Source organism: Ambystoma mexicanum, chromosome 6q, assembly GCF_040938575.1.
Source record: "Ambystoma mexicanum isolate Mex_15411 chromosome 6q, UKY_AmexF1_1, whole genome shotgun sequence".
Taxonomy (NCBI): domain Eukaryota; kingdom Metazoa; phylum Chordata; class Amphibia; order Caudata; family Ambystomatidae; genus Ambystoma; species Ambystoma mexicanum.
The window spans coordinates 1,416,546,320-1,416,560,393 of NC_090937.1; the positions used below are offsets into that span (position 1 = coordinate 1,416,546,320).

Here is a 14,074-nt window from a genome sequence, read left to right on the forward strand (position 1 = left end):
ATCCATAATGAACAAATTCACTGGAACACTTGTTTATAGTGAGTTATAGTATAGAATCGTCATGTTTGCTAATGAATACAATAAATTAGCTCTTGTTGAAGAAATGTGTACTATGTATACAGACTGAGATACAAGTGTGAACCCAAGGCAGGCTGAAACCCAAAATAATTTTGCTTGTTAGTTCACAACATTAAAAGCCAACAATTGCCTTGCTTCGGCTACAATATGAACAGTTATGTACCTTGTGCATTCTGGTAATGTCTTGAGACTTGATAATCCTTGTAAAATTGTGAAGACCAAGTTCATCCAGTTTAAAAGTGGCCAAAAAACATATTACTACAAAAAATCAAAGAGAAGACAAATATTAACTCTTGGTACACATGAAATACATTGATTACACCTCTCCCTTTGCTGCCCATACAAACACTTGGAGGGAAAGCAACTATTTACAATAATCAGTGATGTATGAAGCGTGGATCCTTTGAGCAAGATCTACTATGATTCATACATTGCCTGCTTTGGTCCTCTAATCCACCATTTGATACTCGTGTTTGCACACAGTGCCCAACTGAGCTAGCCTCAGCTCTGCTAGGCCCCTTCACCCGCAGCTGCAGACAACAGCGCTGACCCTGGGGCCCATTCAAAATCTGCTGCATTTTCAAAAATGGTTGCATAATTTGCTAGTGCAGGAGACACCTTTCCTTTATCAATTATCAATATATAACTACTTTAAAAAAAAAAAAATTGTATGTTATTTTCATATGGTTTTTCTCTAACCTTTGAAAAAAATGCCTAAGCATAATTTCATTATTACCAGTTACATACAAACCAATGTGATAAAATACACAACAGACACAATAAATACATAAACACCAGATTAATAGAATTCATAGAGTTAAAATCACAATAAAAGTAGTTCATTCAAGTTTCAAAGATCTAAGAAAACCAACAATGGCTAAAACGTAATGAAGTTGTGCGACCCGCTAAGCAATACTGCCTTAACGAGCTACAAGTGTCAACGGTAAACTACAGAGCAAAACTATTAAAATAGACCTCCCGCTTTCCCCTAAGCTCTGAGCAGCATAGAAAATGTGCCAGCGTTTCCACCGTAAAAGGGGCGTTGCAGAATAGACATGTCGATACCTGTGTCACTACGGGATTATAGCGACAAAGAATTTCCCTTATTGGAATTATAGTCCATAGAAGCAAATAAAATTCGGCGAATCGGAAGATGGGGATAAATGGTCAAAAAAGGTGCAATATTCTTGGCAGCTTTATGGTCAAGTTTCAAGTGCTTTAGGGAGTCATACGAGTGTGTGGTATCAGTTGTAGCTGCCCAATCATGTCTATAGAGCATTTTTTTAAAACATTATCTGGATTTTCCTTTAAATCCATAAGAGATAGACCCACCCCAGAAAGTATTCGAAGACAACCCTCTGAAAAAGCATATCTGTCACCCTTTTTCTCAATTATCTCCTTTAAATATGTATACAAACAAGGGACTAGTTCTGAGGTCATAATTTTATAGTAAAGTGCTAAGCGCTTCCAATGCGCTCTACTTTTTAAGGAGTAAAGACCCAAGTCATATCTAATCATGGGAAGTGGGTCACTATTAGGTCCGTGCAAGACACGTCCCATAAATAAGCCTCAATCTTTGGACATAAATACAACACCCAACTTGGTAGTACTTCCATACCATATAAAACCTTTTATCCTCGTAAAATGTAATGGCCGGAAGCATAGACAACTTTCCATACTTGGAATCCACTCCTAATAACTGGTTACCCATAGCAGTTCCACGAGATAGTAATCAGTCTTTCACTGCCAACTTGGATTTGTGAGTGGAAATTGGAAATCCCAAGTATGTGAAATGTGCCACTCTCTCCAACTTCATGTTAGACGTACCATTTGAATCCCTTAGTGCATTTTTTACTTTTAGTTAAACAGGGCATGACTTTGGTCTTCACTGAGTTCAATTTTAGACCATGAGTTGTTGCAAAAAATGTAAATGCATTTAGCAATCGCTGTAACCCCATGGGGGTAATATCAAATACGAGGAAGTCATCTGCATAGGCGAGCCAGGTAACCATCAGCTTGTCAACTCTTGGGGTCGGCAGAGCGGCCTTAGTAAGATGGTCACCGATATCACACAGATAAATGTTTAAATAGACATGCTGCCAAGACACAACCCTGCCTGACCCCTTTAACCGTCCCATTTTCCGAGACAGGGTACCTGCGCAGTCCAACTGAGCATAACTACTTTAAATCCACTGCACTTCAGCTAAATAAGTCAAAGGGAGTAATACACATGCCCTGAACCCTAAAAGGTAGACTTTCTTTTCTTGTCTCAGGGACTCACTCAATAGGGGAACAAATCCAAGTGTGAGAAACCCGAAGGGCATTCTGCTGTCTACTGCCACATACTGTCAGACCTCCTGTTTCCTCTTGCCAGACCCGTAAAGAAGACATGAAGGTAGCAGGAGGGGGGCTATGGGAGCAAGTTTAAAGCCTAATGAATCAGTAAAAATAATATCTTTTGTAGGGTATCTATCCTCGCTCTCTGCATCTATGCATCCAAATCCGTACATATTGACCCAATAGCGGTTACAGTCAGTATAAGAGAAACGATGTTGAAATGATTGCTCTTCTGTGACATATCATGCATCAGTACACACTGTATTTAGTAATCCAGGACATTAGCAAGGGCAACATCCATGCGGCCTATACTATCTGACTGGGATTTATTAAGAGCTGAGTGAATGTGAGCATTATATTGAGTCTAGGCTTCGTATCAATGTGAATAGTGTCAACAGAGCCCACTATGGTATGGGTTTGCACCACTGTGTCCTTGTCTGGAAGTAAAATAACTGCACCGTTCAGGTATCCAACAGGGTGGTGCTTGAACGGGTGGTCCCTTGGAAGCAGATTAACTGCATGTGGTGCCTAGCAGGTGCACGGCACAGTGAACTTGTCACTCTGGCTAGCCTGCACTGAGAAAGGGTTTGAAGGTGTGGAGTTTCCTAGATGTAGTTGTATTCATGGGTTGTACATTCCAAGGGTAACCACATTTCCTCTGCACAGGGCACAGCGTACTAATCTTTAAAAATAAAAAAATAAAATCATTTATTTATTTAGCACAAAAGCCTGTGGGCATCAACGTGCTGTGACATCAAAAAGGACAGAGACATACAGTAACAAAAGCAATCCAGTAAGCATCAGCATGTCACGAGGTGTAATCGCAGACTCCAGCATAACTAAGTAAAGGATTCAGAGAAAAGGAAGGTTTGCAGTGTGGTGCCAGTCACAGAAGATTTCTTTGTTGCACATGACAGCGCCACAGCTTCTTCCTTACCTGCTCTCGCTTGCCCAGCCTTGCTCATGCATCTATCAAGGTACACCTGGCCGCCATATCCCAGTACACCCGGGCTCCAGGCAAGCTCTCCCTGTGGTTGCACAGGATTGTTAAGGAGTTCCTCAAGGGCCTCTTCAGTACATTCCTTCCGGTGTACGCCCTGCCCCTACGTGGGAGCTAAATGTGGTACTGTCAAAACTGACAGGGCCTCCGTTTGAACCTATGCACCGGGCCACCATGAAGTTTCTGTCATGGAAAAACACCTTCTTGCTGGCAATCACCTCGGCCAGGAGGATTGGGGAAATGCAGGCTCTCTCCTGAACGGCGCAATATTAGGTGTTCCATTCAGCTGAGGTGGTTCTTTGAACTGATCCTTCCTTCATGCCATAAATGAGCCTTTACTTCCTCCAGTTTTCTTTGCAAACCCTTCTTCACCTGCTGAAAGATGTTTGCATTCGCTGGACGTTGCGCATGTCTTAAAGGTCTATATTGCAAACACAAAGGACTTTCGAAAGGCTTCTCAGGTTTTTGCCAATTTTGGACCTGTGGGACATGGGAAGGCCCTGTTCAAAGGCTTCCATCTGCAGGTGACACTCTGGCTGTATAACGCATTACCATTGTCTGGCCAACAAACTGCAACCAGGTCAGCTAAAAGCCCATTCCATCAGAGCCATCGCAGCAACTATGCCGTGTCTCTCTGGTGTTCCCCTGATTGGCATCTGTAGGGCTGATATGTGGAGGTCTACCCATACCTTCACAAGATTCTACTTTGTCGACAGGGATTCCAGGTAAGTGTCCTGGGTCGGCCAGTCAGTGCTTAAGGCGAGTATGTTCCAGTGGTAAGCGTATTGCTTCTGTGAGCCTTGACACCTCCCGTGGTTGTGTATATGTACTACTGTGTAATCGTATTCATGAGCATGTAAATCTATGAAATCTATGTAAGACACTATGCTGGAGAATGATCGTGTTGCTTACCTGTAACTCCTGTTCTCCAGCATGGGTCTTACATGGATTCACATGCAAACCCGCCCTCCTTCCCTTCTCTGGCTCTTCTTGGTTCCTACTGCCATTTTACGTGCACAACTAAATCTGAAGATGGCCACCAGGGGTTGAGCTTAGGAGGACGAATGTCATCAGCTGGGGCAGTATGGCCAACGTGACAGCAATAGGTTATAGAAGCGACATGCTGTTTTAGCTTTAAAGCAAAACTGCTTTATTATTACTGAGGATTCCCAGCCGGACAACCGGAAATATTCATGAGCATGTGAATGCATGTAAGACCCATGCTGACAAACAGGAGTTACAGATACATAACTAGCTCCTTACCGCCACCTCTCCCCGCATGCTACAGATATCAATGATTTGACCCTCTGGTGTAACATTGTTCCCATTGCCGCCTGGGCTCTGTAAAACTGGGCTCTGTAAAACAAATCTTTAATAAAAGGAACACTGCATCTTGAACCAACTTGTGTAATGTCGTAGCATGTGAGCCGACATTATTGCATTCACTGTGTGAACCAAGGCTCTTCTGAAAGTGCACTCACTATACTCGGTACTGACGCCGATAATACCTCAAGTAGCATAGGGGACTGTGTTCTTACAGTACATCCGGCAGTGATCCTTTGATACACATGGTGCAATGCTGCAATCTAAACTGCATACATTCACCATGAAGACACAGGAAACAGATGCTAGTCAAGACACTGGTGCTGCTTTAGGAGAACAGAGAATGGACACCTCTGAAAACCAGAGCAATACACAAGGGAACGAACCCTGATTGGAGCCAGAACTAGATCTCAGAGAAATGCTGAGGGAACAGGAAGTCATCATTAAGTTGCATACATGTGATGCAGAGTCTAAAATAGAATTACATTGCAAAATAAAGTAGAACAAATATATGATTGCCATAGTGACATGGAGCAGATAGAGATGAAAGCCGAAACCCAAGGGACAAACACAATACTGGTATCATTATGCTTAAGAAAGAGATAGCTATGGTTAAAGAGAAGAACAAGGACCGGAGGTCGATGTCTTGGCTGAACAATATTCCAATTGGTGGCTTACTAGAAAAGGCAGAACATGGATCCATGGAGGTTTTCTTAGAGAAGACCCTATTGGACACTGAGAATGCTAGTGTTCTCGCAACACATTCTATGACAAGACCGGAGGCAAGCATTATGCTTATTCTTCTTTAATCTGCTTAACAACAGCTTTTTAAATCTTCATTTTTAATATAATATAATATTTATTTATTTTTGACATGCCCAACTGGCATGAAAACAAAGAAACAACAAATAACATAAATAGAAATGAAGTAGATCAACTACATTTCCCATGATCCCCTCCCAGGCTAGTAGTCCAAGCCTCAATCCTGTCCACCAATGAGGGCTCCTCCTCTAGTATAAGTCTCTATCAGCCTAGGTGCTTTCCTCTTCTTTTTTGCTGCTATCGACAGCTAAGTACCCATTTGATTGATGTATTGATTACGTGCAATGTTGCGGTTTATATAGAGTGTGTCATGACATTTCATTTAAATAGTAATGCTTTCCAACGCGCAGCGTATTTAAGGCAGCGCGAGTTGTCACAGTTTTATATGTAAACAAAAAAAACGTGATAATATTGTGGAACGTCGCCGTGGGCACTTTCGGATTCTTATTATCATTCTTTCTTGAAAAGCGGCCCGCGAGCGATCTCGTTCGCATTAGGGTTGCATTTCTGTGGAGTTTTACGCGCAGGTGTTCCTGCGGCCTGCGGAGATCACACGGCCTGACAGGAATGTGACGCACCATCTCGGAGCACGCGCATTCGCATTTAGCTCCAACGTTACAGTTGGAACGGTAGAGTGTTTCGGGCTGCTCCGGAGACCAGAATTTATGATATTGAACAGGATTTTCAGCGTTCCCAAGAACAAACAGAGGCTGAATACATTTCAAGAGCACATTAAAAAAAAATAATAATAATAAAGCATTTTGGGGAACGCTCGAACTAGCACTACTGTGCTCTGAACAGGTTGACTTAGCAGAGCCTTAGAGCCTGTTGTTGCACTTCCCTGCATATTATACTTAGCTATGCCCTCTGACAGACCCGAAGAATACTGGTATGAGTACAGTGACCAGGAACCTGAGATCCAGGAGGAAGAAATGGACCTATCCCAGAGCTTCAAGAGAGTTTTGGGGGATTCTTTGGTGAAGGCGGTAGCTCAGGGAGTGCAGCCTATTCAAGACAGACTACAAGTCTTAGAGGAGATATTGGGCACCAGAGCTGGATTGCAAGATGACCCAGGAGAGGGTACCTCCACTCTAAAGCCTCTAGACAACACCTCAAGGGGGAGTAAGGTCAACCGGAAGAGAAAACACTCTTCTACCCCACCGGGCTCAGATACGGGGAAAGAAGAGAAGCCCCAGGAGGCTGCTGATGAGTTTAATAGACTCAAGAACGCTTTCTTAGCAAAGGCATTAGTCATGCCCAGCCTCTTACCCCCTACCCCAGGGGCAGATGATATAGGGGAAGCTCCATCATCCTCCGATGAATTTGGCCACGAAGAAGGGCAGGAGGAGGATGTCAACAGCCTCGATAAAGAGAGTGTAAGAGAGCAAGACATCAAAGCCAGCCTAGTGGAGAGTCCCCAAGATGAAGACACATCAGATATGTTTGAGCCAGAGTCAATTAGGCATCCTAGATCCACAGAATGGACCCCGTCTCTGAGAGTGGCGATTTACATGTCACAAAAGATTAGAAAACTGTTAGAAAAGGAGACCAGATTTCGGCTCAGAGCTTAATGTTCCAGACCAGAACTTTCCGGTAAGGTGGCAGATACCCTGGAACTTGATCCTAAGATGCTCACCTTTGTTACTAAGGCTAACAAAGACGCCCAGAAGGGAATGGACTGTGCATGGCGGTCTTGTCAGGATAAGATCCTGGATCTCACAGGGCCCATTGCTAAGATCATGGACCTAGCTGAGAGGTCCAAGGACACAGGAGAGCCGGTGGACCCCTTCATTTTAGCAGGCTGGGCCCAGTGAGCTGTGTGCCTACTCGGAAACGCGAATAGTGCAATTTCAGCAGAGAGAAGAAGGTCAATGCTATTAAAGATAGATAATAAGATGGGAGACCTAGCATCTTACGAAGCCGGCGAGGGAGCGCAGGGTCTGCTATTTGGCGACACGTTCGTCAAAGAAATGAACAAGTTTGTGGGAACTTACACAGCACTCGAGAAAGCACAGGCTTCCATAAGGAAGGTATTCCCCGGACGGGTTTTTGCAGGGGTCGGCCGTTACAGAGGTCGATCGACTGGTCGATAAAACACTAATAGAAGACCTCAAGGTCCGAGAGCCACGTACTGGGAGTCACAACAGCAAGATGCCTTCTTCCGAAGCTTCAGAGGCTGCCGAGGTAGAGGATACTACAGACAACAGAACATCACCTCAGGTGAGAGAGCGTTTGACAGCATACCCCCCAGTAGGAGGGAGAACTTTGCTTTTCATGCACAATTGGGGCGAGATTTCATCAGACGCATGGCCGTTGCAGACAGCGCAGGGATTTCACCTAGAGTTTGTAGAAGTCCCTCTCCAGATAGCAGCCCCGCAGCGCATGCACATCTCGCAAGCAGAAAGGGACTTACTAGATGCAGAGAATCAGGTGCTTGCGCGCAAACCAGCCATAGAGAGGGCACATTAACATACATCAGTCTTCCTCAGCAACAGGTTTCTCATTCACTGCAAAGGCAAGGTACGATCAGTTATCAATTTGAAGGAATTGAACAGCTGGTTAGTATACAGGAATTTCAAGATGGAAGGAATCCATCTGCTGGCAGATCTTCTCCGGAAGAACGATTGGTTAGCGCGCCTGGATTTGAAGGACGCCTATTTTACGATACCCATAGCACCTTAGTTCCGTGTGTTTCTTGCAATTCAGGTGGAAAGGGGAGATATGGCAGTTCAAGACCCTTCCTTTCGGCCTTGCCTCAGCTCCATGGGCCTTCACCAAGCTTTTGAGGCCCCTAGCGACCGCCCTGCGAGATCAAGGAATTCGGATGATCATCTATCTGGACGACATCCTGTTTATGGCAGAGAAAAAGGAGAGGTTGCAGAGACAGGTCCAATGGGCAGCGTCTCTGATCTCAGGGCTAGGATTTCTCAGAAATATCACCGTCTGGTGCCGTTAGACGAGGACAGCAAGACAGAGCTCCGCTGGTGGCTCCACAACATGGAGGCCTGGAACGGCCGAGCGATATTCGGAGACCTACCAGAGATCACCATAGAATCAGACGCCAGCAGATCAGGATGGGGAGCCAGGTGTGGTCACACAGAGACAGGGGGAAAATGGTCTCAAGAGGAATTAGCATTGCACATCAACTGCCTGGAGCTCCTAGCGGGCTCTTTCGCCGTCAGAGCCTTCACCAAAGACAGAGCGCAATGCTGCATCCTTTTACGGATGGACAACATATCAGCAGTGAGGTTTATCAACAAGCTGAGAGGCACGAAGTCCAAGATGCTAGCGGAGCTGGCCAAGGATTTCTGGCACTCCTGACTAGAAAGAGAGATAGCAGTCAGAGCTGAATATCTTCCAGGAGTGAAGAATGCAGTAGCAGACTGGAACTCCCGATACCTAGTAGACTCGAGCGACTGGAAGCTACACAGGTCAGCCTTCGACAGGTTACAGCAGAGATGGGGCCCTTACATACAGATCTCTTCGCCTTGAGGCTAAATGCGCAGCTGCCGAGATACCTCAGCTGGAGGCTGGACCCTGGAGCAGTAGGAACGGACATGTTCCTTCACTACTGGGGAGAACACACACATTACACCTTTCCCCCCTTCGCGATGCTGGCAAGGGCACTAGCAAAGGTGTGCAGGCACAAGGCGGAGCTTGTCATAGTGACACCGGAATGGAAATCGCAAGCATGGTTTCCAGTTCTGATGGAACTTTCCACGGATTTCCCCCAGAGGATTTCTCACAGGCCAGATCTCCTCTCAGATCCAGTAGGAGCACCTCATCCTCTAATCCAGGATCAGATGCTGACCCTCTTGGCTTGCAGAATTTCAGGCGTAGATGGTGTTTGCCAGGCCTTTCAGAGGAGGCTACAGATCTTATCAAGATTTCATGGGCTCCGTCCACAATCAGGGGCTATAATTCTGCTTGGCAGGCCTGGGAATCTTGGTGCAGGAGGAGTATTTCTCCCATTTCAGCCCCTATAGTCCAGGTCATACATTTTCTAGCATCACTGACTACAGGAGGAAAGGCCTTTAGGACAGTAGGAGTATACTGATCGGCCATTGGGAGAGCACCCAGCCGTTACAAGGCTACTTAAGGGAGTCAAAGTGAGCAAGCCCCCACTACCAAAGTACTCGTCCCTTTGGGATGTTAATAGGATACTTCAATTATTCGAGCAATGGCCAAGAAATGACCTCTTATCACAAAGACAACTGTCAGGGACACTAGCTACGTTACTATGCTTAGTGTCTTGTAGAAGGGTATCAGATGTCAAAGCGCTTGAGATCGACAGGAAGATCTTTTATCCAGAGGGCGTGCAATTTAATATTGCGCAGCGTACTAACACCAATTCCAAGGTTATTACATACCCCTATTTCCCTGATAACAGCAAGCTCTGCGTAGCTCAGTGCATAAAATCTTATGAGGCAGCGACAGCAGACTTAATACAGAGAGTTGTAACCCAGTTACTGATAGCACGCAGAAAACCATATAAGGCATTGGCGCCAGCTACTATCATGAGATGGGTAAAAGAAGTGATGGAACAGGCAGGAATAGATATTTCTGTTTTTGGAGCCCACTCGGCCAGAGGAGCGATGGCTTCCAGAGCTTTTGCAGCCGGAGTTCCGCTGCAGGAGATCATGTAAACTGCAGACTGGTCCATTGATTCAATTTTCAGAACGTTCTATTTCAAGCCAGTCTCTAATATTGCATCAGCAGTAGTACAAAGCTTTGAACAAGCATAATGCTCACCTCTGGTCTTGTCATAGAATGAAGATTGCCCAAGCGCACAGCGCAGGAAGTCTTGATTCTATTAAAGACACAGAGGCGAGCATTATCCCTACCTCTGGGAATTCGAATGTAAATAACAAGCTATGGTGTCATAACAGAAAATGATCAGTGAAAACTTGTATCTATTTTATGGATTGCAGCTAATTCCCCTCCCTTACATTATTGATCTCTTTCCACATAGGAGAGGAGCAGAAGAATTCTCGGGAATTACCTTCTAACAGATCAGCAGGGAGGATCAGAGAATCACACAGAATAGAGAAGACAGCAAGTTCATTACGAGACTATCATTTAGACTGTTAAGCAGTTCAAAGGCAGGCAAAAGAAGAGGAAAGCACCTAGGGTGATAGAGAGTTATACTAGAGGAGGAGCCCTCGTTGGTGGACAGGATTGAGGCTTGGACTACTAGCCTGAGAGGGGATCATGGGAAATGTAGTTGATCTACTTCATTTCTATTCATGTTATTTGTTGTTTCTTTGTTTTTATGCCAGTTGGGTATGTAAAGAAATATATATATTATATTAAAAATGAAGATTTAAAAAGCTGTTGTTAAGCAGATTAAAGATGAATAAGCATAATGCTCGCCTCTGTGTCTTTAATAGAATCAAGACTTCCTACGATGTGCGCTTGGGCAATCTTCATTCTCGCTGAAAGAGCTCACTGTACACTGGACCCCAGACCTGCTCCTGGTCCACCCCCAAAGCCTGTCACAGCTAGGATCTTTAACTATACGGATAGTAACTGGATACTCAGGGCAGAAAGGGAATTAGGTGAAATCAAATTCCCCAACTCATATGTTCACATTTTTCCAGAGATCAGCCATGCAGTCCAGTCCGCCCACAAGACCTTCGCCGACGTCAGGAAGATTCTCCACCAGAAAGGTATTCTGTACTAGATGCTATTTCTCCCAAAGCTGAAAATCATAAATCAAAACAAAACCCACTTTTTCACTACACCGTCTGAAGCTCAGCATTTTGTAATCACAACCTCACGTAACATGAATTTGAAAAAAATCTCATACCTCAATACAGGCTGTAAAATTGTTGATTACTATTAGGTTCTTTAACAAAATGGTTTAAATTTGTAACACCTGTGAGGAGGGGAGCAACGGGATGGCATGTTAGCTATAGATTTTTAAAATTAGCAAAATGAAAAATAACCTATCTTTCCCTATTTCTATAAGGCTATCCCTACCTGAACAAATAATATCTAGGGTATCACTATTATGACAAAGGAGATTACTCCCAAAAAAGACTTGACTCCTGGTTCCCTGGATATCACCACTGTGACCAGGGATTTCACACCTGAGAAATGCTTGACTCGTGTACCTCTCCAAATCCCCACTTGGCTTGCCAACAACTCCTGTTACCTTCACCTTGACTGGGGAGAGTGACTGGTTGCTCCTGGGGTCTTAGTTCTGTGTTGATTATGCACACTTCCCCAGCATGCTCTTCTGCTGCTTCTCTACCGTTGCTGCGGCTCCCCGAGCTGTATCCGCAGCCGTCTCTGCATTGTTAATGGACCACATGGCCCACCTCTTGGAGGTCATGCACCCAGCGGATTCTTCCCACTTCAGTAGCAAGTCGGTCTCCCACTGGCTCGTGTAGCTCCTCTCTGCTTCTTTTTTTTATTGTTGCATGTTTAGCTTGCAAAAAACCTTACACAACATGTAGAACAAACATCATATACAATACATAACCCATAAGATCTATAATACATCACATTTGCCTGTCACAGTAAATTCATCACAGAATTTAAAAATATTTATTGAATCAAGTTAACAGAGTTCATTAAACCCGAGGCTCCAACATCCATTAATAACATTAAATGGCCAAATTCATTTTTCCAGTTCTTTGGTTACACCTAGCAGAAATGCATTCAATGCCACAATTAGGGAAATATTTAGCCCCCACATACATCTACTCCAGAAAAGGTTCACTGACAACTCTGAATCTTTATCAAACCTATCTTTGAAAATCAAGACACGCGTAGGCTCAAAATAAGGACAGGTGACTACTAAGTGATTCAGTGTCTCTTGGGAGTTGATATCTCCACAAAAACAACACTAAAAATCAAGAGGACTGGACTCCGGCGCATCTTTATTACCCCAGTGCCATGTCCTCACGAGAGTCGGTACCTGGTTGAGACTAAAACCTATGTAACTTGTTCTTCCCCTATCACACGTAAACCTCTGAAGGTAAGGAGGCGAGCGTGGCCAAAATTGGAATATTCTTTATAGGTGGAGTAAGAATTGACACAGTCCACCGTTTCCACCCAATCTGCCCTAAAGAGGAAGCTCTTCACTATTCCTGGCGTTGCATAAGATCTTCTATAGTTAGGCCAAGGGAAAGTAGAATTAAGTTCATTTTAGCACAAACTTTCCCATGGATAAAACTGATTCAGATCTCATGACCTCTCTTAATGTTTCATATAGAGTGTTTTTCGGAGGGTCGCTTATTTTCCCTGCTTCTTGCCCCAGGACCGACTGTCTTTCGGAACTTCGGACACCACAGGTTTGAACTTCCCGGGCTGTGCAGGATGGGTGCCAGCTTCCTTTGCGGCTGTTCCTGCTTCCCTATAAAAAAACATTTACCCTTCCTCAGTCTTTATGTTACGTAGCTGGGCCCGCCCCAGTGTAACATCAGCGTCTTTCTTTGGTGTTCTTGATGCAATCCTCCTGGGTCCTTGAGAACACATCGTCACAGTCTCTTGGTAATACAGTCTGAGGTTACTCTGCATATTTCCATGTCCCTTCCTCGTCTCAGTCAAGGCATATCTTGATGGTGATACAGAAGAGACTTTACAACAATAAACATTAGCGACGTCAGATGGTTTTCCAAGGGTCAAGGCTTCTGGTGAAACAGGTATAGGGAAGCCTGTCACAAGACGGGAGTCCTTATGCCCAGCAGGGGAGTCTCTCCTGTGAAGTCCACCTCCCTAGCAGAACAGGGAAGGGGTCTCCTCTGGTGAGAAGTGGCGAGATCCTGCGAATCATCACACACCTTGATTACACATCCAGAAACAGTTTCTCTTACAAATTGGCCAACTATGATTTTGTTGCGTGAATCCTGCATGCATATTTGCAATTTCGGATCACTTTTCTTTCCACAATTAATTGTTTGATGGGTGGGATGATTTGTCAGTCGGTTTGGGAGTACAGTGTGGGTGGCAAAGGTGATGCGTTTTCACAAGTTACATTTCAGTTGCATTATGGTATGACAAATGTCACAATGAATGCAGAATATATCGCTCGCTCTGTAGCTTTACTAGATTGCTATATTGTAAATTCCTATGCAACACTACTGCTTAAAGATGGCCCAAATGTAGATGCCTGATTTACAAGCATTACCTGGAACATAAGAGGATTAAACACTGTGCTTATATAATGTTATAGAAATGTCTTTGCATATGGTAGGAGATATAATATCAGCGTACTGTTTATGCAGGAGACTCATTAACTTGATAAGCAACATGAGGCAATTGCTGAAGCATGAGGACCTGGCAAGTGGTATGCATTGTATACTTATTACGTGCACAGGGTTATGATAACGAAACAGAAGGGTGTGCCATTTACCATAATATCTCAATAATATTTCAATAAATATGATTGGAGATATGTGTTAGTGCATGGTACTCTAGAGCAAGGGGAAAAATATCAAGTTGCAACCTACTGACCAGCCATAAAAAGACATTCGCCATACCAGTTCTACACATACACGCAGCACA

The 14,074-nt window shown here is 44.3% G+C and overlaps 1 protein-coding gene across 2 annotated transcripts in view; it reads right to left on the minus strand.

Moving 5' to 3' along the window:
• The window catches only part of CFAP99 (cilia and flagella associated protein 99), a 947,596-nt gene that overhangs the window by 787,799 nt on the left and 145,723 nt on the right, over positions 1–14,074 (minus strand). For both annotated transcript variants that reach the window (XM_069632119.1, XM_069632120.1), the window contains one exon: positions 242–336. In XM_069632119.1, coding sequence (XP_069488220.1) covers positions 242–336 — 95 coding nt within the window. The remainder of the gene's footprint in view (positions 1–241; positions 337–14,074) is intronic.